At 33.7% G+C, this 22,495-nt stretch overlaps 2 protein-coding genes across 2 annotated transcripts; one reads left to right on the top strand and one right to left on the bottom strand.

Annotated features, from left to right (window-relative positions):
• The first annotated feature begins 2,796 nt into the window (after positions 1 to 2,796).
• LOC103502980 (uncharacterized) lies at positions 2,797 to 4,468 on the top strand. Its single transcript, XM_008467117.3, has one exon. It carries the CDS (start codon positions 2,951 to 2,953, stop codon positions 4,220 to 4,222), a length of 1,272 nt encoding a protein of 423 aa, XP_008465339.1. The 5' UTR covers positions 2,797 to 2,950; the 3' UTR covers positions 4,223 to 4,468.
• Positions 4,469 to 8,108: 3,640 nt separating this feature from the next.
• Positions 8,109 to 9,516, bottom strand: LOC127150867 (uncharacterized). The gene is made up of 3 exons (XM_051089560.1): positions 9,390 to 9,516; positions 9,053 to 9,193; positions 8,109 to 8,647 (listed from the first exon to the last, which is right to left on the bottom strand). Exons 1-3 carry the CDS (start codon positions 9,514 to 9,516, stop codon positions 8,109 to 8,111), a joined length of 807 nt encoding a protein of 268 aa, XP_050945517.1.
• Between the last annotated feature and the right edge of the window lie 12,979 nt (positions 9,517 to 22,495).

Genomic DNA, 22,495 nt, shown 5'->3' on the forward strand with positions numbered 1-22,495 from the left:
CAATCTTAAATAAAAAATAATTGACTTGAATTTTTAGCCAAAATTTGCTAGAAAGATATTTAGAAACAAATATAACATATTTTTTTCAAAACTTGGAGGGATAAAAAACAAGAGTATGTACAAACATGAAATCAATATATAAAACTAGGTTTGGTTTTTTCCCCTTCAAAACCTGAAAATGAAAATAATAATAATAATAATAATAATAAAAAAATAACAATGTTATTGTATAAAAGTTAATTTAAATTGATGCAAAAAAAACTCTAAATATTTACAATTTTTATAACAAAATAAAAAAAAATCCATGACGCCCGATTATCTCTTCATAAATTTCATATACGCTCTTGTTGAATTTGAATATTGCGGGAAAAGTTGTGTACTTCTTCACTTCTTCTTTCCAATTTATTCTTCATGTTTGTGATTTATTCATCTCTTCTTTCAGATTTTCTTTCTTAAGCCTTTAGAGTATAAGATCCGATCGTTTAAATCTCCTATTTTGTCATCATCATCTTCGGCTATGTACCTTTGCATTTCTAAATGATTGTGTACCAAAATTTAAACGATGTTAGATTTGAAGTTTTTCATGATCATTTAAATTGGATTACACCATCGCTTACCATAACCAACACGATCGTTTATCACGACCAACACGATCATTTACCATGGTCAACACAATCATTTAAAGTATATTATTTCACTACACGATTGTTTATTCTAATCTAAACGATTGTGTATGCAAATTTGGAAATCATTTAGATTATATGATACAATCGTTTATGTCTAAAGCTTTCTTGCCATCGTTTAGAGTTTATTATCCAATCGTTTAAATTTGAAGCCTTTTTTCTCATCGTTTAAAATGAACTACACGATCGTGTATCACGATTTAAACCATCGTTTAGACTGTAGTACACAATCCTTTAGAAGAAAATTACTCATGTGCATGTAGCCAATTAATTGTGTGTTGATTGAGACATTTTATATTTATTTTGGTCGTTGGATTTTGACTCTGTTCTATTTTGGTTTTAAACTTTAAATAGTTTTTAGTATTTAACTTAAAAAAAGTATCTAATTTGGTCCCTCTGTTAGATTAAAATAACTTTTACAAAGAAGGGGGAGCAAGATTTTATTTTTTAGAGAAGTAGGCTACCAAATAAAAATAAATTTGATATAGGATAACACAAAAGTCACTCTTTTTTCTCCAAAAATTTGGTCATTTACTATTTTGACTTTGAATGTTTTGGTTCCATCAAGTTTTGGATTTTTTTTTTTCTTTTCCCTTTCTTTTTAGCTAACCAATTTCTTAATTGATTGAGGCCATGTTTTATTTACTTTATTAAAAAACCAACTTTTGAACTTTTCATTTATTTGATTCTACTCGATTTTCATTTATTTACCAGAAGATTCCAATTATTTTTGTTAGGGCATAATCATATGAAAATACAATAATAAATATTAATTCAAAGTTTAGAAACTAAAATAGAATTAGATATAAATTAGACGACGAAATTATGGTCTAAGCTGGATAATTTATATAAATGTATCAAAACCAAAAAATATTTATAGTCTGTGTAACAAAAATAAAAATCTATGAAGCTAGACGATTATTTCTTTTTCTTCTTATTTGCGATTTATTTATCTTCTTTATGATTTCTTCATCTCCTCTTCTAGAGTTTCTTTCTTTTATTTTTAAACAATTTAATCTTCTGTTTAAATCTCCTATTTTAACCTAATCATTTTCGAAAGATTCTTTGAAGCTATTTCAATATTCCTCTTCATCTTTCTCATATTCATGAATATCAAGATCTTTTAATTATCGTTTTAAATGATCAACACAATCATTTATCGTGGTCCACACGATCATTTAAAAAAAACTATACGATCATAGATCATTTGTTTAGATTGTAGTACACGATTGTTTATAAGAGATTACTCGTGCACGTGTGTGACTAATTAATCATGTGTTAGTTGGGGCAATTTTGGTATTTTACCTTGTGGGTTTGTGAATTTTTTCCATTTTCAAAATTGTTTTATCGATTTGTTATATTTTTTAAAAAATCTTCATTTAAATTTAGGATGATTTATATAAACCTAACAAAACCCAAAAATATTTACGGACCAAAGTAACAAAAAAACAAAAGGCCATGAAGCCGATAAAATATTTTTATAATTTTCAAATTTACCTTTGAATATTGCACACGATTGTCACTTCTTTCTCTTATTTATTCATCTTCTTTTCCAGATTTTTTCATCTCATTTCCATATTTTCTTTCTTATATTTTAAAATGATTTACTATTCTATTTAAATCTTATATTTCATTTCCACCATTTTCGTTAATATTCTTTAAAGCCACTTTATCTTTATCATATTTAAGAATATCGTTTAAATATCATTTTAAAATGATTTAAACGATCGTTTACCGTGGTCAACACTTAAACTTGAAGCCTTTTTCTCATCATTTAAAAAGAACTACACGATCATATTGACATGATTTAAATGATTACTTACCATAGTTAACATGATCGTTTAGAGTCAACACGATCGTTAGATTTTAAGTTTTTAATGATCATTTACATTGAAGTATACAATCACCTACCATAATCAACACAATCGTTTTCCATGATCAACACGATCAATTAGCATGGTCAACATGTTTGAAGCATTTTTTTTCATGTTCTTGGGTAATTTATATATATATATATATATATATATATATATATATATTTAAAAAAAAGTCATTAAATTTAAATAATAAATTAATAATTGATTTATAAGGTGGGAATGAAATGAAAGGAGGTGTACCTTACTAGATTTTTTGTCCTCTAAACAATTATCAAAACGACGTCTAAGGATAAATCCAAAATCATTACGTTTCTTTCTACTTCTTCTTCTTCCTGCGCCCGTCTCCGATTCATTTCCGGTGGGAATTTCTCTTTCACTCTCCAGGCCACCATGCCCTCGTCTTCCTCCCATGCATCCTCGCCGGAGACTCACCGCCTTGAACCTCTCTTAGGCTCTATTCGTCCTTTCCTCCGTGGAGAGCTTGAAAAGGTAAACCCCGATCTTCCATCTCTTATCTCCGTCCTCCGCTCTGTCGGCGCCGGCGAGTGCTGGCACAAGCACGGCACCTTCCTCGATCACCTCGTTGATATCTACCGTATTCTCAAAATCTGGAAAGCGCAAGAACCGGTTTGTTTGTGCGGTCTATTCCACTCTGCTTATTCCAATTCCTATGTCAATCTCGCCATTTTTAATCCTTCCACCGGTCGTGATGTTGTCCGTGGTCATGTCGGGGAGGCAGCGGAGAGATTGATTCATTTGTTCTGTATCGTCCCTCGGCAATCACTGATTCATGACGATCTTCTTTTCCATTACTCCGATTCAGAACTCGTAGATCACCTCAAATTCTCCAACACATCGCTCAAGAACGCCCTAGAAAACGGACATTTAAACGAGGATGAAACCTGGAGGAAGAAGCTACAGTCGATTCTTCCTGCCAATGGCGTAACTGTAAAACACATCAAAACCGGAGAAGACGTGACGGTGTCAAGGCGAGTAGTTGCGATTTTCCTCATGATGACAATAGCCGATTTCAGTGATCAACTCTTCGGATTTCAAGATTCATTGTTTGAAAACACCAACGGCCGTCTCGAATTCCCAGGTAACAATTACAAATCTCTTTGGCCTGGAAACGGAAAGCCTGGACTATGGATGAACTCCGCATCAAGAATGGGAGCAATATACACCCTAATCGCAAGAGAGGAATCCATTTTAATCGCACAAAGAAAGAGAAACAACGAACTGGGTCTAAAAACAGAGAGAGACGAGGAGTTAGAGCTGATAATTCCTCCAATTTTCGAGAATTGTACAAGAATTCTTGATGCAGATGATCAAATTACAGCAAGAGATTTGTACTGGGAAGGTGTTTGTGAAAAGTCGGATAGAAGTGAGGAGTTGTTATTGAAATGTGTGATGAAGAATCCGTTTATCGGGGAGCCGCATGTCGCATTGGGGCAGTTATATCTGGGTGAAGGGCGGTTTGAGGAGGCTGAAAAGGAGGCTGAGGAAGGGCTGAGGTTGATGCTGACATGGGGAAGTGCTTGGGACAAGAGGATGCCATGGGAGGGATGGATTGCTTGGGGGAGAGTTCTGTTGATGAAGGCTAAAGAGAAGACATGGCCCAACACATCATGGGGAATCCTCAACTTGGGGCTAGTAAAGTAAGTGAAAAATTCTTCTCTCTGTATTTGTCTATTTGAATTTGAGTTGTGTTCATAAATGGGGTTTTTGTGTTAGTGTCAAATAAAACTTAGTTGTGTCAATCAATCCTAAGCTTAGTTTCAACCGATTAAATCATATGGGATTGATTAGAAAGTGTTAGAGAATTTTGCTACTACGAATGTACTTATAAATAAAAACTTCAATGTTGATTCAACTAAGTGAAGTTCATTGGCTATGTTTTTGTTTTCATATGATTCTTTACTATGATTAGCAATAGCATGTTTAATGTTTATGGCCTTGTTTTGAAGGATTACAGATGAATAATCAAGGGAATGTGTGGTGCAGAATTTATTTATGTTTTCGTATGTCTTCGGTGGTAGATTCTAATTTAAAAACTCATCCACTAATTAAGATGCACTTTACAACAAACTATTAATGAATATCATTTATATTTAATAATTCATATGGTTGGAAAAAAAAAAATACAATTTTGTCTCTGTAGTTTAATAAAATCTGTCTTTACGTTTTGAAAAACCTTTAGACTATATTCACGTAAGACTAAATTCTAATTTTCATAACCATAGTGACTAAATTTATAATTTAACGTAAAATATTTATATAATTATTATTTTACAATGTTATTTAATTTATATTAATTACATAATACATATTATATTAAAAAATAAATTAAATTTAGAGATTTTTTTTCAAAAATAAAAAATTGACAAATTATCTATAACCTATGAAACAAAATTTGTTACATTTGATTTTTCGATGAAGTGTAAATATTTTTGTCAAATGTCCTACTTTAGATAATTTTTCCTTGAAAATTTTATAACTAATATAATTTTATATTTTAAAATGAAAACTTCAAATTTTGAATACAAAGAAAATGAGGGGACATGAATGAACTAACTAAAATGAGAAGGATCTTAAGGACATGAAAGTCAATTCAAATATTGAAATTTGCAAAAGCAAGACTCAAAGCCACAACTAAGTTGTAAGAATAGAGGCACAACTTCTGCACTGCAACCATATTTTGTTTAAAATTAAGCATTATTTCATATATATATTGTAATTTGACACTTTAAAATTAATATTAAAATACAAAAATCCGATAATGTAAGAGAGATACGTGCTCTCACTAGCCTTTACATTACACATAATAAAATAAAATATGAATTCTCTAACAAAGATGTCCTATAATTTTTTTAGTTATGGCTATGGGAGTCTTGTACTTGCAGAATAACTTCAGCTTTTATACCTAATTGATGTATTCATTGGAGTTTTTGTCAACGGTCTGAACTTATTTAAAGTAGGTTGTTTTGCTTTTGTCCTACGAAAAGCAAATTAGAAATGATATCAAAGTTTTTTGTACAAGAAATTATGTAAAATCCTTGAATAAAAAAGAAAATATGTTATTAAATATCCTATTGTTTAATTCATAGTAGAGACACGAGATGTTTAGTTGTAGTCGTAATTGTAGTGCCCAAGTGAAATTGGAAAGTTAATGTGCTTACGTATGAATATTTGAGGCTTTCGTACCGTCTATAATATTTGTATCTTCTATCTCATTTTCTTGCTAAGTGTTGAGAAAGATTAAGAGTTTGCCCAAAGAGTCGCGGTCATATCAAGCATCTCAGGACAACGTTCTGAAGTTTAGAAGAGCCAAGTGAGAGTCTTGGGTTGTTCATCTTAGGACAGAGGTTCAAAACTCAGTCTTGTTCGGGGGAGGGAAAAGACAAATAGGTTTGGTTAAAGCAATCTCGGGCGGTATAAGGAGATCTCAAATGAAATTTAAGACATAAGGTAAATCCCAGAGCTAAGGCACTAGCATCTTGGTGCTTGTTAGCTAAGATGGAAGCAGAAAGGTTTGGAGATGGATTCTTGGGCCATCTCGAAGCCATTTTTAGCTGAGACTTGAAGAAGAGAAGGCAATTGAAGGGTTCTCGGGTAGAATTCGTGCATGTTCAATCAAGAAGTGTGCAAATCCGGAGGACCTTGGGCTAAAGAGGCGTGACGGACGACGTGTTTTCATAAATTTGCCATCCGAAGATTTTATCGTCGGGTTGACTCGAAGTATTGTTATAAGTTTATTTAGGGCTCATTTCTCTCATTTTGCATCATTTTACCTCAAGAGAAAATAAGAGAGAAGAGTTTGAGAGAAGTTGAGATTTCTTGAGAGGTTTGGAGAAAAAGCAAGAAAATGTTTCCAATCAAGCTTCAATTTGGGGTTTTCTGCAATAAGCATTGAAAGAGTAGGGGTTTGGGCATGTCGAGTTGAAGAAGAAGAGTTAAAACTTGAGGTTTGAGATCCAAGTAACTGCATGCTTTCCTTTCCTTGTTTAAGAAGATTTAGAAAAAGTTGCTAGACGTGGTTGTTGATTTAGATTCTAAATCTGCACATGAGCTTGTTCATGCTAGGGCATGCTATGTAGAAGTGGTCTTATGCAAGGTATGACTACCAAGACTTCAAAGAGAACAAGGTTAGCAAGAAAAAGGGTTTCCCTTGAGTAAAAAGAGGGAAAGAAATAATCGAGGAAGTTTGTTTAATTTCAAACCCAAAGTATTTACTTGAGTTTCTTGTTATTTTCAGATAAAAAAGAAATAAGGAAAATCTATAGATCAAGGAACTAGCGAAAGTTGTGAGTGACAAAAATGAGTTTCAAAAGAATTTCTAAACTTATTTTATTAAGTTATATATAGCATGCTTTGAGTTAAAATATTTGAATTATGATTGAGTTATAAATGAATGTCAAAGCATGAGTTTCAAGTATAGAGAGGGTTTGATGGGATTTACAAAATAAGTATGCATGATCTAAGTTTTAAAGCATTCAAGTTGAACATGTTCCTTTGAACACGAGACTTTTGAGCAAAATATTTGAATGTTGAGTTTATGAAAATATTTGAGTTTAAAATGTATTTTAGCAAGCATGATGCAAGAGTGACATTGAGTTAAAGAGCCCTATTAGCTAAGTACAAGTTAAGCTAAGTTGATATTTAAGCAAGTATACTTAAAAGCAAAGTATGGTATTTCTAAAGATTGATACTAGATGCATGACTGAGACTATGATGATATCATATGCATAGAGAAGATTACTTCGTTGTCAATGTTGAGTGTACTCCATGACAATGATGCTATCATGAGTTTCGGGTGTGCCCCACTACGAGAAGGACGATCAGAGTACTAGCCGTATCCTACTACATAGTTACGAGGCTTTATAGCTCATTCTTCAATGTTTTATTTCCCTTTCGTAGTTTCGACGATTGACAGAAGTTTGCCTACTTTGCTAGAAGTTGGAATTAAGATTTTGAGTACGACTTGATTCATTTTGTGCATGATGGTCTGTAATTAAAAGTAGTTTTGAGCTAATTGTGATGTTTGTAATCGAATAGTAAGGACTACTTGAGCTGATTAATAAAGCTATAGTTTTGTCTTATTGCAACTCTAATTTCATTTCTATCTATATAAGACTTTAAACCAGTTATCCATTGGCTGGATGTCCTGAATCTGTTATGAAATCTTAGATTTTAGATTTTAGATGTTTTTCCGTGGCGTGTATGTTTAAAATGAGATAATTTAAGTTCAGGCTATGCAATGTCAACAAGTATCGTTAGAAGGAGAATGATGTTAATTGGCTTCACGCTACCATCTCGGGCCTAGTAAGGAGGGGCTCTGGGATAGGGTGTGACACAACTACCAAGAACTTATAAGAATACTATGGAACTATGAAATAAAATAATGTATAGTGTAGTTGAATTGTGAATGAAATGATCGACATCAGTGGCATATCCAGAAATTTTGTATAGGGGGGCATTATATAATAAACACACTAAAAAATGTAAAAAATATATTAATAGCTTCAAAGATTAATTAATTTAATACGTATTACAATTGTCCTTTACGAGTTTTCATTCTTTGAAATCGATCCATGATAAGTTTATTATCTAACTTATCCAATAAATCTTTCTCAATATAAGCTATAAGACAATCATTCATCCATTGATCTTCCATTCGATTGCGCAGTCGAGTCTTCACAACATTCATAGCAGAAAATGTTCTCTCTATAGTCACTGTTGCAACTGGTAAAATCAACGCCAATGTGAGCAACTGATAAACTAATAGGTAGACCTTATCTCTTTTTGTAACGACCATTTTCACTGCAAGATCACCAATGCTTTTTAGTTCAACAAACTCTGAACGCATATCAATAATGTAATTTTGAAGTTGATCCTCAAGCATAGAGAGTTCAATAGCTGAAAAGTCTCTTGGATAAAACCGAGCAAGTCGACTAAGTTTTTGTCTATCAAAAGCAGCAAATGAATTACTCGGATTCAGACAAGCCATACAGAGAAGCAATTCAGTACTTGATTTAGTAAAACGATTATTCAACTCTTGAAGTTGCATATCAATGATAGTATAGCAGACTTCAACACGATAATGATGCAAATTTGTAATTGGTTGAGATTTTCGACTTTTTCATCCTCGAACTAAAAACATAGCATCCATTTTAAGAACTTCAATATCATGACTATTGCAGAAATAAGAAACTCTTTCCAATAATGAATCCCAACTAGATTCTCTCATTGCTTGCAGTCTACCTTTACAAATGTTGACTAAATTCATTGCATTCACAATATCTTGATCTTTTCTTTGTAAGACTTTAGACAAGTAATTGAAGTTGATGAGGAAAACAATGAATGTAAAAAGCACATTCATTTTCTTTCAAAATAAATACTTTCAAGCCATGGAATTCACCTTGCATATTACTTGCTCCATCATATCATTGTCCTCGCAAATTAGCAATACTTAACCTATGTTGAGAGAAAAACCATCAATAGCTTCCTTAAGTGATAGGGCACTTGTATTATTGACATAGATGATTCCAATAAATTGTTCAATCACATAACCTTCATCCACATATCGTAATACAACTGACATTTGCTCCTTTGAAGATATATCTTTTGATTCATCTATCAAGATAGAAAATTGTTTGTCACTCACATCTCTTATAACTATATTAACAATTTATGTTGCAATGCAGTTTACTATATATTTTTTTAATATCAGGTGCAATCAATTTCAAATTATTTGGAGCATTTTTCAAAGTCGCGACTTCAATATCCTTGTTATGGTTGCACAACCATCGCAATAGTTCAAGAAAGTTACCTTGATTCTTTGAATCATTAGTCTCATCATGTCCACGAAATGTAAGACCTTCCCGTAATAAAAATTGAGTACAATCAATTGATGCGCCTAATCGAGTTCGATACTCAGCTTGTACTTGGTCAGACATCCTATTTAAAAAAAAATCTCAATATGTTGCTTTTGTTTTAAAAGAGCCTCACATTTTTCCCAAGCTTGATTGTGTAAACTATTATGACCACCAACATGAGTTTCCATTCTCTCTTTTTTCTTCCAATTGGAAAATTCTTCACTAACAAAACATTCTCCTCCTGATTCTTCACTTACTTCTGGTTTGAACAAGTAGCAACATAAACAAAACGCAACATCCTTAGAAATACTATATTCTAACCAATTGGGATATTCTTTAAACCAAGCTAGATTAAATCGTCTTGACTTTGCCCCAAACTTCTTGATGAAAAAGTTTGATTTCGAGGTTGACAAGGACCTTTTTGTAGATATGCTCTACGAACTTGATCTTGAATATTATAATTATATTCAGAAATTCTAGTTCTTAGACCAGGATCTGCAGGTAGTTCTCCTAAGTTGATTTCTTTATAAGATTTATCAGAATCAGGAATATTTATCTTTTCTTAGGATGATGACTCTATAGTTTCTACAGTTGTTTTTCTTTTAAAATATATCTCCATGTTGATATGTTAACTCTACAAAATTAGTATTAAACACTATAAGTACTATGATTTATCACATAGATTGAAAAAGTATTAAAACTAAAAATAATAAGAAGAATTTGAACTTACTGGCGAATTGATATGGTATGTATATTCTAACGATGAACGAAAAAAATTATCTTCTAGTCTTTAATTCTGAAATTAAAGAAAATAAATATATACATAAGTAATGTAAATGTGAATTTTAAAATTATATCAAAAAAAGAAAAGAAAAAAGAAAGAATTATACCTTTTTCATGGAATATTGTTGAGAGAGAAAAATTATATCACCGACTTTATTGTATTGTTTTCTAAATATTTGTTAGATAACAAATGACGACGGCTAGAAAATAAGCTATGATTTTATCTTAGTTAGGTTTTTTTCTTCTTATTAATATTGACATTTGGAGAAATTAAATTATTGAGAATTGGAAAGATATTTGGTATTTAGGGAAAGAAAATTAATGATGTTTGGAATAAAATATATTTTGTGATAATTTAGGAAAAATTTTGATATTTGGGAAATAAAATTATTGAACTTTGGAAAGATATTTGATATTTGGGAAAAGAAAATTAATGATGTTTGGAATAAAATATATTTGTGCAATTTAGAAACAAATTTAATATTTTGGAAACAAAAATATTGATATTTGGAATAAAGATTAATTAATAAAAATGATTAAAATTCATAGGATTCGAACCTCTAACTTAAAGGTTAGAAAATAAAGCCACAGCCACTACACCAAAATCAAAATTTCACCTATTTTTGCAATTTAACGAGGTGCCATTATGACATAATTTTACTCTTTATATGTGTGTTTTGGTTTTTTTTTTCTTTCAATTTTTATCGTACAGTTCTATTTATTTCCAACTATTCTAAATCTTGTCCAACTCTAGCCATCTTTATGGCTTTAGTTTTGCTCTCTTAAGATCGTTTTTTTCTACAACGCTCCTCTTATCTTCATGGCCTCCGACTAAGGGTGAAGTAGAGAGAAGACTGATAACTAAGGGACCATGGAATAAAAAGATGACTGTAACTTTGATAATCTAGGTCGATGAATATCACCTACTTCTAGAGATCTTTTAAGGCTAGATTTTATTAAAATTCAAATGAGCACAATATCACTATATTAATCTAGATGGTACTCCCCTAGATTGGTACTTTTTGAGTAACTGTTATTTACCAAACAATTAGGCTTCCTTGATTTTGATATTTGAACGAAATGAAGATTATCAGGTTCTCCTTGATTTTTGTAATTGAACACCATTAATTATTAAGGTGTTCTTTTAATCTCTTATCTTCATATGTCTTGAATCAGTCTCGAAGAAATTATATGATCATTAAAATATTTGTTTATGAAGGTGTTCACACGAAATTTTTGGAGAAATTTGATTAGTAGAGTTGAACTTGTGTTGATGTTGTATTTATGTTGATTTGACGTGATGTGGTTCGATCTTTAGAATTTGATCCTCTGTTTCTCTCTTGACTGGATGCTTATGATTGATTTGAGGAAGTGAAGCACGTTATGTTGGAAGAAAGCTTGTATCTTTAAAGGAGCTTCTTCAAGGACGATCGACTTCAAGAGTTAAGGAGTCTTCTAGCTCTAGAGAGTTCTCTGGTGGGCCTTTATAGACTTGGGCTTAGTCGGTCCATGGACCAGACCTATGGACTCAACCACATGGGTTTGGGTCATATTTAACCATTGACCTAAATTAAACTTATTTTTTGGCTCAATTGAATTTTAGCATAGTTAAATAATATTTAATTTGACCAAAATAATTAGTTTGATCGAACGGTCATACTAAAGGTGGCATCATTAGAATTGGCCAATGTATGTCCTTAATTTTAATTTAGGACACATAATTCCAAATCCAATTATTTTAGTGATTGACGTGGAAATTTGTGATTGGTTCGAAAATTTCTTATTCAACAAAAGTAAAAACTTATTTTCGATAAAGATCCTTCTACAGCTCTTACTTGTATTCGTCTGATTTGATGCTTCGAAGGAGAATGAAAGTTCCTTTTTATAGATAGAGTTTGATGAACTTGGAATCAGAATTGGAATGTTATTCTTCAAAGATTTTTTTTTTGTTACAATCAATTTTTGAAGATTCTGTTAAAGATCTTGAAGAATCTTGTTGATGAAGTAAAAAAAAATATCTTCTTGAAAAAAAATTTCATGTAAAAGAAAAGGCCACCAAGAGAACAACAATAATCCCTCGTAACTTGAAAAGATATTTCTAAAATAATTCCTAAAAGAAAAGTTATTAATAATTTTTTTTGTAAAAAACATAACATAAATTTTCAAATCTCTAGCAAATTTTCACAAATTACAAGAATTTTCAAATTTTTAAATTGATTTTCCAAATTGATTCAACATTTTCATATTTTGGGAAACATCAAATTTTGGAAAAAAATTAGATAAGATTTGAAATATATATAAGATTTGAAAAACTACAAAATATCAAATTTTAATATTAAATAGGGGTCTTTCTACAAATAGAACAAAGCGATAAAATATTTATACTTTATAAAACAATTCCGAAAACGGAAAAAACCCACAGACCCACTGTGTAAAATACCAAAAATGCCTTGTCAACAACGCGCTCATAATATATTTGGTACCCAATCGTTTAGATTTGACTATTGTTTGGTACACGATCGTTTATATTTGGTCGTTTAATTTGGCAATTATTTTTTTAATTCTTTCGTTTAATTTGGTTACGTTTAAAATTGGTTACACGATCGTTTAGATTTGGGTAGGCAAATCGTTTTTCTTTTGGTACACGATTGTTTAGATTTGGCTAAACGATTTTTTAAAATTTTCTTATACACGATCGTTTACTTTCTTTTTACATGATTGTTTAGATTTGTCTACACGATCATTTATTTTTTCAAGATCTTTTAGTACACGTTCGTTTAGATTTGGATAAAAGATTTTTTAATTATTTTGGTACGCGATCGTTTAGATTTATCTACAAGATGATTTGTTTTTCACACGATCGTTTACTTTTTTTACGCGATCGTTTACATTTGGCTACTTCAATCTAAATAATTTTTTCCAAGCTTTATATACGATCTTTTAGATTCTGCTATTTTGGTACACGATAGTTTAGATTTGGTTACCCAAATTTAAACGATGTAAAAAAGAAGAAGAAGAAAAGAAGAAGAAAGACGATGGAAAGAAATCATAGAGGAAAGAAAAAAGACGATGGAAAGAAATCATAGAAGAAAAGAAGAAAGAAGATGGAAAGATTAAACAACGTATTGAAAGATGAGGAAAAGAAGAAAGATGATGGAAAGATTAAACAACGTATAGAAAGATGAGGAAAATAAGAAAGACGATGGAAATAAATCGCAACGAAAAAAAAGAAAAGGAAAAGAAGATGGAAAGATTAAACAACGTATTGAAAGATGAGGAAAAGAAGAAAGATGATGGAAAGATTAAACAACGTATAGAAAGATGAGGAAAATAAGAAAGACGATGGAAAGAAATCGCAACGAAAAAAAGAAAAGGAAAAGAAGAAAGACGATGAGAAAAATCGCAGCAAGGAGGAAGACGATGAAAGAAATCGCAGCGAGAAAGAGAAGAAAGACGGAAGGTCAAGCTTGGAATATTTAAAAAATAGCTAATTTTATAGGTTTTGTTATATGGACCATGTTCACACGAGATTTCCAAAGAAATTTGATTCGTGAAGTTGAACTTGTGTTGATGTTGTATTTATGTTGATTTAATGCGATGTGGTTCGATCTCTAGAATTTGATCCTCTGATTCTCTCTCGTCTGGATGCTTACGCATGATTTGAGGAAGCGAAGCATGTGATGTTCTTGAAGTTGGAGTCTTGGAAGAAAGCTTGTATCTTCGAAGAAGCTTCAATCTTCGAGGGTGTTCTTGAAGTTGAAGACTTGGAAGAAAGCTTGGATCTTCAAAGGAGCTTCAATCTTCGAAGGTGTTCTTGAAGTTGGAGACTTGGAAGAAAGCTTGGATGTTCAAAGGAGCTTCAATCTTTGAAGGTGTTCTTGAAGTTGAAGACTTGGAAGAAAGCTTGTATCTTCAAAGGAGCTTTAATCTGTGAGGGTGTTCTTGAAGTTGGAGTCTTGGAAGAAAGCTTGTATCTTCAAGAGCTTCAATCTTCGAGGGTGGTCGACTTCAGGAGTTGAGGAGACTTCTATCTCTTGGGAGAATTCTCTCTAGACCTTATGGAGTCAAAAATTTCCAACCCCTACAAATGAAGAGAACTCCTCTATTTATAGAGTTCCCTGGTGGGCTTTTATGGACTTGAGCCTGTTCTGGTCCATGGACCATACCCATGGGCTCAATCACATGGATTTGGGTCATATTTTATTTTAGGCTAAATTAAGCTTATTTTTTGGCTCAATTGAATTTTAGCCTAACTAAATAATATTTAATTGAACCAAAATAATTAATTTGACCCAATTGTCATAATAAAGACACGTAAAATCATTAGAATTGTCCAATTTGTCTTTAAATTTAATTTGGGACACATGCCAATTTTTTAGTTGATCCCAAATATAATTATTTTAGTAAATGATGTGGCAATTTGTGATTGGTTCCAAAATTTCTTATTCAACAAATGCCCCCTTTCGAGATTTATGCACGTGTATGAGTGGGTCAATCTCGAAAGATAAATATAAAGTCCAAATATGAGCTTTTTTTTTTTTGCTCAATTTGACATATCCAATTAATCAAACTATGAATTTAGTATATGAGTTTGCTTTGAGATAATAGTTGGGATATGGTCAATTCTCAATTTAGAAAAATTTAAGGTTTTATCTAGGAATTACTTTAATTTGAGGATAAAATTTAAGTTTGATGATGGTTTGATTTGATTTTAATAGATTGGAATGATCAATTTTAACATGAGATAATTGTATTTTAATTTCATTTTAAAAATTAAAATATTAAAATATGTTTGAATATTTTAAAAGTGAAATCCGAGATTTTATTCCAAAATAAAATATCATAAGATAATTGGATTTTAATTTTATTTATTATTAAAAAGAAAATTAAAACTTTTCCAAATCCTATTAGGAATTGGATTTTAATTTTATTTCTTATTAAAAAGAAAATTAAAATCTTTCCAAATCCTATTAGGAATTGGATTTTAATTTTATTTATTATTAAAAAGAAAATTAAAACCTTTCCAAATCCTATTAGGAATTGGATTTTAATTTTATCTATTATTAAAAAGGAAATAAAAACCTTTCTAAATCCTATTAGGAATTGGACTTGTTAGCCTTATAAATATACTTATGCCATGATCATTCCTTTCTCATCAAGGAGAACAAAGGTATGAAAGAAAAAAAAAATTTCTCTTCTCCCTTTTTTTTTAATAATAATAATTTTTTTTAACTCTCCATCTTTTTTTTTAGGAACTAGAGTTATTGTCAAAAGGTAAGGATTTATTTATATCTTTTTATTGTTGTTTTTTTTTTGTTTTTTTAAATCATTTGTAGAAATAACTCCGCCGTCAGCGATCCAACTTCTACTGGGGGACGATCGGACTTTTGCCGTCAGATCCACCCCCTGATCGGAGCGATCGGGCACCTTCGTCCTTTGGACGGGTGATATTGCCGTCAGCGATCCAACTTCTATCGGGGGACGATCGGGCTTTTGCCGTCATATCCACCCCCTGGTAGGAGCGATCAGGCACCTTCGTCCTTTGAAAGGGTGATATTGCCGTCAGCGATCCAACTTTTATCGGGGGACGATCGAGCTTTTGCCGTCAGATCCACCCCCTGGTAGGAGCGATCGGGCACCATCGTCATTTGGAGAGGTGATACTGCCGTCAGCGATCCAACTTCTATCGGGGGACGATCGGACTTTTGCCGTCAGATCCACCCCCTGGTAGGAGCGATCGGGCACCATCGTCATTTGGAGAGGTGATGCTGCCGTCAGAGATCCAACTTCTATCGGGGTATGATCGAGCTTTTACCGTCAGATCCACCCCTGGTAGGAGCGATCGGGTACCTTCGTCCTTTAGAGGGGTGATATTGCCGTCAGCGATCCAACTTCTATCGGGGGACGATCGAGCTTTTGCCGTCAGATCCACCCCCTAGTAGGAGCGATCGGGTACCATCGTCATTTGGAGAGGTGATATTGCCGTGAGAGATCCAACTTCTATCGGGAGACGATCAGGCTTTTGTCGTCAAATCCACCTCTTGGTAGAAGCGATCGGACACCATCGTCATTTGGAGAGGTGATACTGCCGTCAGCGATCCAACTTCTATCGGAGGACGATCGCGTCAGATCCACCCTCTGGTAGAAGCGATCAGGCACCATCGTCCTTTGGAGAGGTGATACTGTCGTCAGCGATCCAACTTCTATCGGGGGACGATCGGGCTTTTGCCGTCAGATCCACCCCCTGGTAGGAGCGATCAGGCACCTTCGTCCTTTGGAGGGGTGATATTTCCGTCAGCGATCCAACTTCTATCGGGGGATGATCGGGCTTTTGCCGTCAGATCCACCCTCTAGTAGGAGCGATCGGGCACCATCGTCATTTGGAGAGGTGATACTGCCGTCAGAGATCCAACTTCTATCGCGGTACGATCGGGCTTTTGCCTTCAGATCCACCCCCTGGTAGGAACGATCGGGCACCATCGTCATTTGGAGAGGTGATACTACCGTCGACGATCAAACTTCTATTGGGGGACAATCGGGCTTTTGCCGTCAGATCCACCCCCTGGTAGGAGCGATCGGGTACCATCGTCCTTTGGAGAGGTGGTACTTCTGTCAGCGATCCAACTTCTATCGGGGGACGATCGGGCTTTTGCCGTCGGATCCACCCCCTGGTAGGAGCGATCGGGCACCTTTGTCCTTTGGAGGGGTGGAGGCAAAATTGTACCATCGACGTCTTCTTGGAGAAGCAATGGTAGAGCTGCACCGTTATCGTCCTCTCAAGGCTACAACATATTAGAAATGAGGTAGAGTTTTTTTTTTTTATTTTATTTATTATTTTTTTTTTGTGTTGTCATTTTTTTTAGAGGAGGAAAAGCCACCTCTACACCAATGAAGCCTAAGGTCTTCAAACTTGCTTGAAAAGGCAATGAAGAAGTCTTTTTTTTTTTTAATTATTATTATTTTTTCTTGAAGAAGACAATACTTTTAAATTTAAATTGAAGAAGAATCCTTTGAGCTTGAATATGAGAATACATCGATGAAACCTTCGATCTTGTACATGGAAAAAAAGAAATAACAGTGCAATCCTTAAAGTCGGTGGAGCACTGGTGAAGTCTTCGGTCTTGCATTTGAATGATTCTTTATGTAATTTTTTGAACTTGAATTTGAAGAAACATCAACAAAGCCTCAAAATTTGATTTTGAGGAACTTCTAATCTTCTGTGAACTTAAATTTTAAGAAACATTAACAAATCCCTCGAATTTGATTTTGAAGAACTTCTAAACTTGGCGATGGAGTGCTGAACTTCAAAAGAATGATGCCACCTTATAAGTATCAACATCTTGCTCTTATTGCCACACTTTTTTTTTTAATTTTGTTATATTGCCCCCAGTAAGGCATCTTCAACTTTAAGTTGATATTCTTTGATGAGAACGAAAACTATCAATTGCTAATGCCATGCTTTATATGATCATGAAACTACTCTTGCTTTCCATTCTTCTCAACTAAGTTCTTTTTTTTACTAGACTGAACTTAAAGTTTCCCTTAAGCTGCCTACGTACCCTTTATAATACAGGGATCAAGTCATAACGTAGTTCAATTTTTTTTTTTACTGGACTGAACTTAAGGTTTCCCTTAAGTTGCCTACGTACCCTTGATAATATAGGGATCAAGTCATAACGTAGTTCAATTGTTTTTTTTTTCTACCATTCACCTTTTAAGCTTTTGTGGGCTAGGAGCACCATGCAGTTTAGGATCTTGCGATAAGGAGATTTGCATATTTAGCAACTTTTATTTTCATCAAGAATTTTCTCATCTCCTTCGTTTATGGGATTGGTGAAGATAATGAATCTTGGTTTCACGGTCAAGGAACCTTCTGTATTTATGTCAACAGAAATTTCATCTTCATGCGTGATGGGACACGACTGTGAATCTTATCGTCATCATTTTCTTCATGAAATGGTTTTGCCTTCAAAGTTTTCATCTCTCTTTGTTGTTGATTGTTTGTCATCTTTAGACGATCAAAAGCAGATGTTAAAGGTCGATGTTTCTTCGATGTGGAGATGCTTAGCCTTTTGAAAGCTAAAGTTCGAGTGTAAGTAGACGTTGGACATTGGTTTTTTTCTTTCTTCGTGGCCATACTCAATCTTTGAAAGACTGAAGATCAAGTAGTTAAAGGCTTGATACGATCAAAGACAGAAGTCCTTTGCTTAATTTCATTTGAATTGTCTACTTCTTCATAAGAATCATAATTGTTGTCGACTTCTACTATGTTGGTAGTATGACATGCAGTGACTTCTAGTATTTCTTCTGGATGATCCTCAAGGAAACTTCTTGGGAGGAATTCTGCCAAAGTTATCGACCGTCTAGGTTGGAGGAAGTCTTCGTCTTTTCCTTTGATGGGCTTAGACTTCCACATCTTCTTGTTCCTTCTTCCCTTCTTTTTATGGGAAATGATTCATTTTGAATGCTTTTGATGGAAGTGCGAATTCGTTTGAACGGAACTTGTTTGTCTCTATTTTTTATGAGCCACGCCTATCCATTCTTCGCCCTCATCCTCAATAGGCTCTTCTTTGTTTTGAGAGTTCGACGTCATGATTTTTTGTTGGAATCGAACAAGTATAGGTTCCAAAGTCCCAAATTGAATCAAACTTTCCCTTTGATCATAAAGCAGTATTGATGGCAGAACGCTTGAAGTCATATTAACTGCAACATGATTTGTTTGAGCTACTTCATCAATATCCAGCTCAATCTTATTTTCACGAGCTAACTTTAGAATTAGCTCCTTCAACACGAAGCACTTTTCAACAGGGTGACTAATGACCCGATGATACTTGCAGTAGTTAGGATCATCTACTTTTCCTACTTGCTCCGGTCGTTTACATTCTGGCAACTGAATAAGTTGTTTCTCTATTAATTGCTCCAACATGTCTGCAACATCAGAGTCAGGAAAGGGATAAACTTTTTTCTGTCTTTCTCTAAGAGTTGGGTGTCGCTTTTCATTGCCATCATGATTTCTTTCATGTTTTGTTTCTTTTCTTTTAGAGAAAGATTTCAATAGAGTCTCTTGGACAACCATAGACTCGTTTAGGACACTATTTGCAATCTTTTTGTTCCTCTGTTGGCTATACTCAACTCCATATCATGGGCGCGAGTTGCCAATTCTTCAAACGTGCGAGGTTTCATTCCCTGTAAAATATAGAGAAGTTCTTAGTGCATACCTTGGGTGCACATTTCTACTGCAGACAATTCTGTGAGCTTGTCTTTGCAATCCAGGCTTAGAGCTCTCCATCGGTTTATGTAGTCGATGACTGACTCTCCCTTCCGCTGTTTGGTGTTTGTAAGCTCCATCATGCTTACGGTACGTTTGGTGCTATAGAAACGGTTGAGGAACTCCTTTTCTAATTGTTCCCAGCTGTCAATGACTTCTGGCTCCAGATCGGTGTACCACTCGAAGGCATTTCCTTTCAAGCTTCTAACGAATTGCCTGACAAGTTGGTCTCCACTTGATCTTGCATTCTCATATGTTTTGACGAAGTGGGCGATATGTTGTTTTGGGTTGCCTTTTCCATCGAATTGCTAGAATTTTAGAGGTTGGTACCCAAGTGGCATTATCAAGTTGTCGATTCTCTTGGTGTATGTCTTAGAATACATGAAAGAAGTTTGCGGCGGTCCTCCATACTGAGCCTAATGGAATTCGCGATCATATCCTGTAGCTGCTGAGCTGAGAGAGAAGCAACAGAGGCTGATTGTTGTTGTTGTTGGTTTTCCTGCACCACATTCTTCCCTTTATCAGTAGCTTTGACAACAAGAGTTTGACTTGACTCAACAGTTTTACAAGCCTTCATTTGATCTTTCAAGGCAGCGATTTCATGATCTCGCTCCTCAACAACTTTCATTAGGAAATTTATTTTTCTCTCCATCTCTGCCATGGTTGCCTCAGCTATTACATCTACCATCATGACAGACACTAGTTCAATGTGTGATTCTTTGTCTGATTGATTAGAAGCAGGCGTAGAGTTGATGAACAAAGGATTATCTCTGATGATGATCCCGCTTTTAGGACAAAACCTTGTTCTTGTTCTTGCATGCTTCTCTTTAAGTGACTTTGGGTGACAAGTCCAATGTAAGAGTCACTTGCAGTAGAAGATTTGAATGCAGCCTTATTTGTTGCCATTGATTTTCTTGTAGTTGGATGACGAGAGAGATGAGAGGTAGAGATGTCCCACCGGGCGTGCCAATTTGTTCACACGAGATTTTCGAAGAAATTTGATTCGTGGAGTTGAACTTGTGTTGATGTTGTATTTATGTTGATTTGATGCAATGTGGTTCGATCTCTAGAATTTGATCCTCTGATTCTCTCTCGTCTGGATGCTTACGCTTGATTTGAGGAAGCGAAGCACGTGATGTTCTTGAAGTTGGAGTTTTGGAAGAAAGCTTGTATCTTCGAAGAAGCTTCAATCTTCGAGGGTGTTCTTGAAGTTGAAGACTTGGAAGAAAGCTTAGATCTTCAAAGGAGCTTCAATCTTCGAAGGTGTTCTTGAAGTTGGAGACTTGGAAGAAAGCTTGGATGTTCAAAGGAGCTTCAATCTTCGAAAGTGTTCTTGAAGTTGAAGACTTGGAAGAAAGCTTGTATCTTCAAAGGAGCTTCAATCTTTGAGGGTGTTCTTGAAGTTGGAGTCTTGGAAGAAAGCTTGTATCTTCAAGAGCTTCAATCTTCGAGGGTGGTCGACTTTAGGAGTTGAGGAGGCTTCTATCTCTTGGGAGAATTCTCTCTAGACCTTATGGAGTCAAAAATTTCCAACCCCTACAAATGAAGAGAACTCCTCTATTTATAAAGTTCCCTGGTGGGCTTTTATGGACTTGAGCCTGTTCTGGTCCATAGACCATACCCATGGGCTCAATCACATGGATTTGGGTCATATTTTATTTTAGGCTAAATTAAGCTTATTTTTTGGCTCAATTAAATTTTAGTCTAACTAAATAATATTTAATTGAACCAAAAATAATTTATTTGACCCAATTGTCATAATAAAGACACGTGACATCATTAGAATTGTCCAATTTGTCTTTAATTTAATTTGGGACACATGCCAATTTTTTAGTTAATCTCAAATATAATTATTTTAGTAAATGATGTGGCAATTTGTGATTGGTTCCAAAATTTCTTATTCAACAGACCATAAATAGTTTGGTGTTTTGTTACCTTCATGAAAATTTTCCTATTAAATAAGTCAGAGATTTCACACCAAGAAGGCCCAAATATACAAATTAAATATGTTATTTTGTTGAATTCACACAATTTTTTTAAAGCAAGGAGATTGTGGTGACCTGGATGCTTTTGCACCAGTAGTTTGATCGAATTTGGATTTGTGAAAGTTTGCAATTTGGAATTTGAAATTTAAAGAACTAACAAATTAGGATAAAGTTTTTAAAAAATTATAAAAAATTGATATAAGATTTGATGGGGATAGTAAAAATTTGAGAAGAAGTGAAAATTAGTTATATTACATGATTTGAAAAAATTATATAAAATTTTTGAAAAATTATAGAATTATGGGGTTTGATCGATATTTCAATGAGAAAGCCAAATCAATCAATCATCTCGAAAAAGTGAAATTTCCATAAATCTCGATGGTCAATCTTGGGCGAGATGTACCAAGAACAACTATTATGTCGATTGATAAATAAAAATTCCATCGACTAAATGCTCGATTTGCAAGCCAAGGCAAAACTTTATTTTGCTAAGATGTTTCATCTCAATTTTTTTTAGATATTCCATTACTTTTAAAATCTCTTTAGAAGTTCAAATTATATTTAAATCATCAACCTGTACAACTATAATAACAAATCCTGACTGTGATTTCTTAATAAAAACACATAAACAAATTGGATTATTGTGATAACCTTCTTTCAATAAATATTCACTTAGGTGATTGTAGGACATTCGTTCTTATGTGTATAAGTGACACAGCATGCAGAATAGCATGACCCTATCCAAATAATTAAAGAAAGTTTTGCTCTCATAAGTAATGGTCTAGAAATCAATTGTAAACGCTTGATAAATGATTTTGTCAAACCATTTTGTGTATGGACATGAGCTACAGGATGGTCAATATTTGTCCCAATTGACATGCAATGATTATTAAATGCTTGAGATTTAAACTCATCAACATTATCAAGTCGAATGTTTTTTATTGTATAATCAGGAAACTGTGCTCACTACAAAAAATAATGACTCTCTGTGCGTCGGCATATATATTGAAATGTGTTCAGAAAG

The sequence above is a fragment of the Cucumis melo genome, chromosome 9 (assembly GCF_025177605.1).
Source record: "Cucumis melo cultivar AY chromosome 9, USDA_Cmelo_AY_1.0, whole genome shotgun sequence".
In the NCBI taxonomy this organism is placed as follows: domain Eukaryota; kingdom Viridiplantae; phylum Streptophyta; class Magnoliopsida; order Cucurbitales; family Cucurbitaceae; genus Cucumis; species Cucumis melo.

Excerpts from the sequence above, each read along its gene's own strand:
- LOC103502980 (XM_008467117.3), top strand. The coding sequence starts at position 2,951 with ATGCCCTCGTCTTCCTCCCATGCATCCTCGCCGGAGACTCACCGCCTT.
- LOC127150867 (XM_051089560.1), bottom strand. The coding sequence starts at position 9,516 with ATGTCTGACCAAGTACAAGCTGAGTATCGAACTCGATTAGGCGCATCA. Across the intron at positions 9,194-9,389 it reads TAATGATTCAAAGAATCAAG|ATGAATCAAAAGATATATCT; the intron begins GTAACTTTCTTG and ends CTATCTTGATAG. Across the intron at positions 8,648-9,052 it reads ACTTAAGGAAGCTATTGATG|TCTGCTATACTATCATTGAT; the intron begins GTTTTTCTCTCA and ends ATCGTGTTGAAG.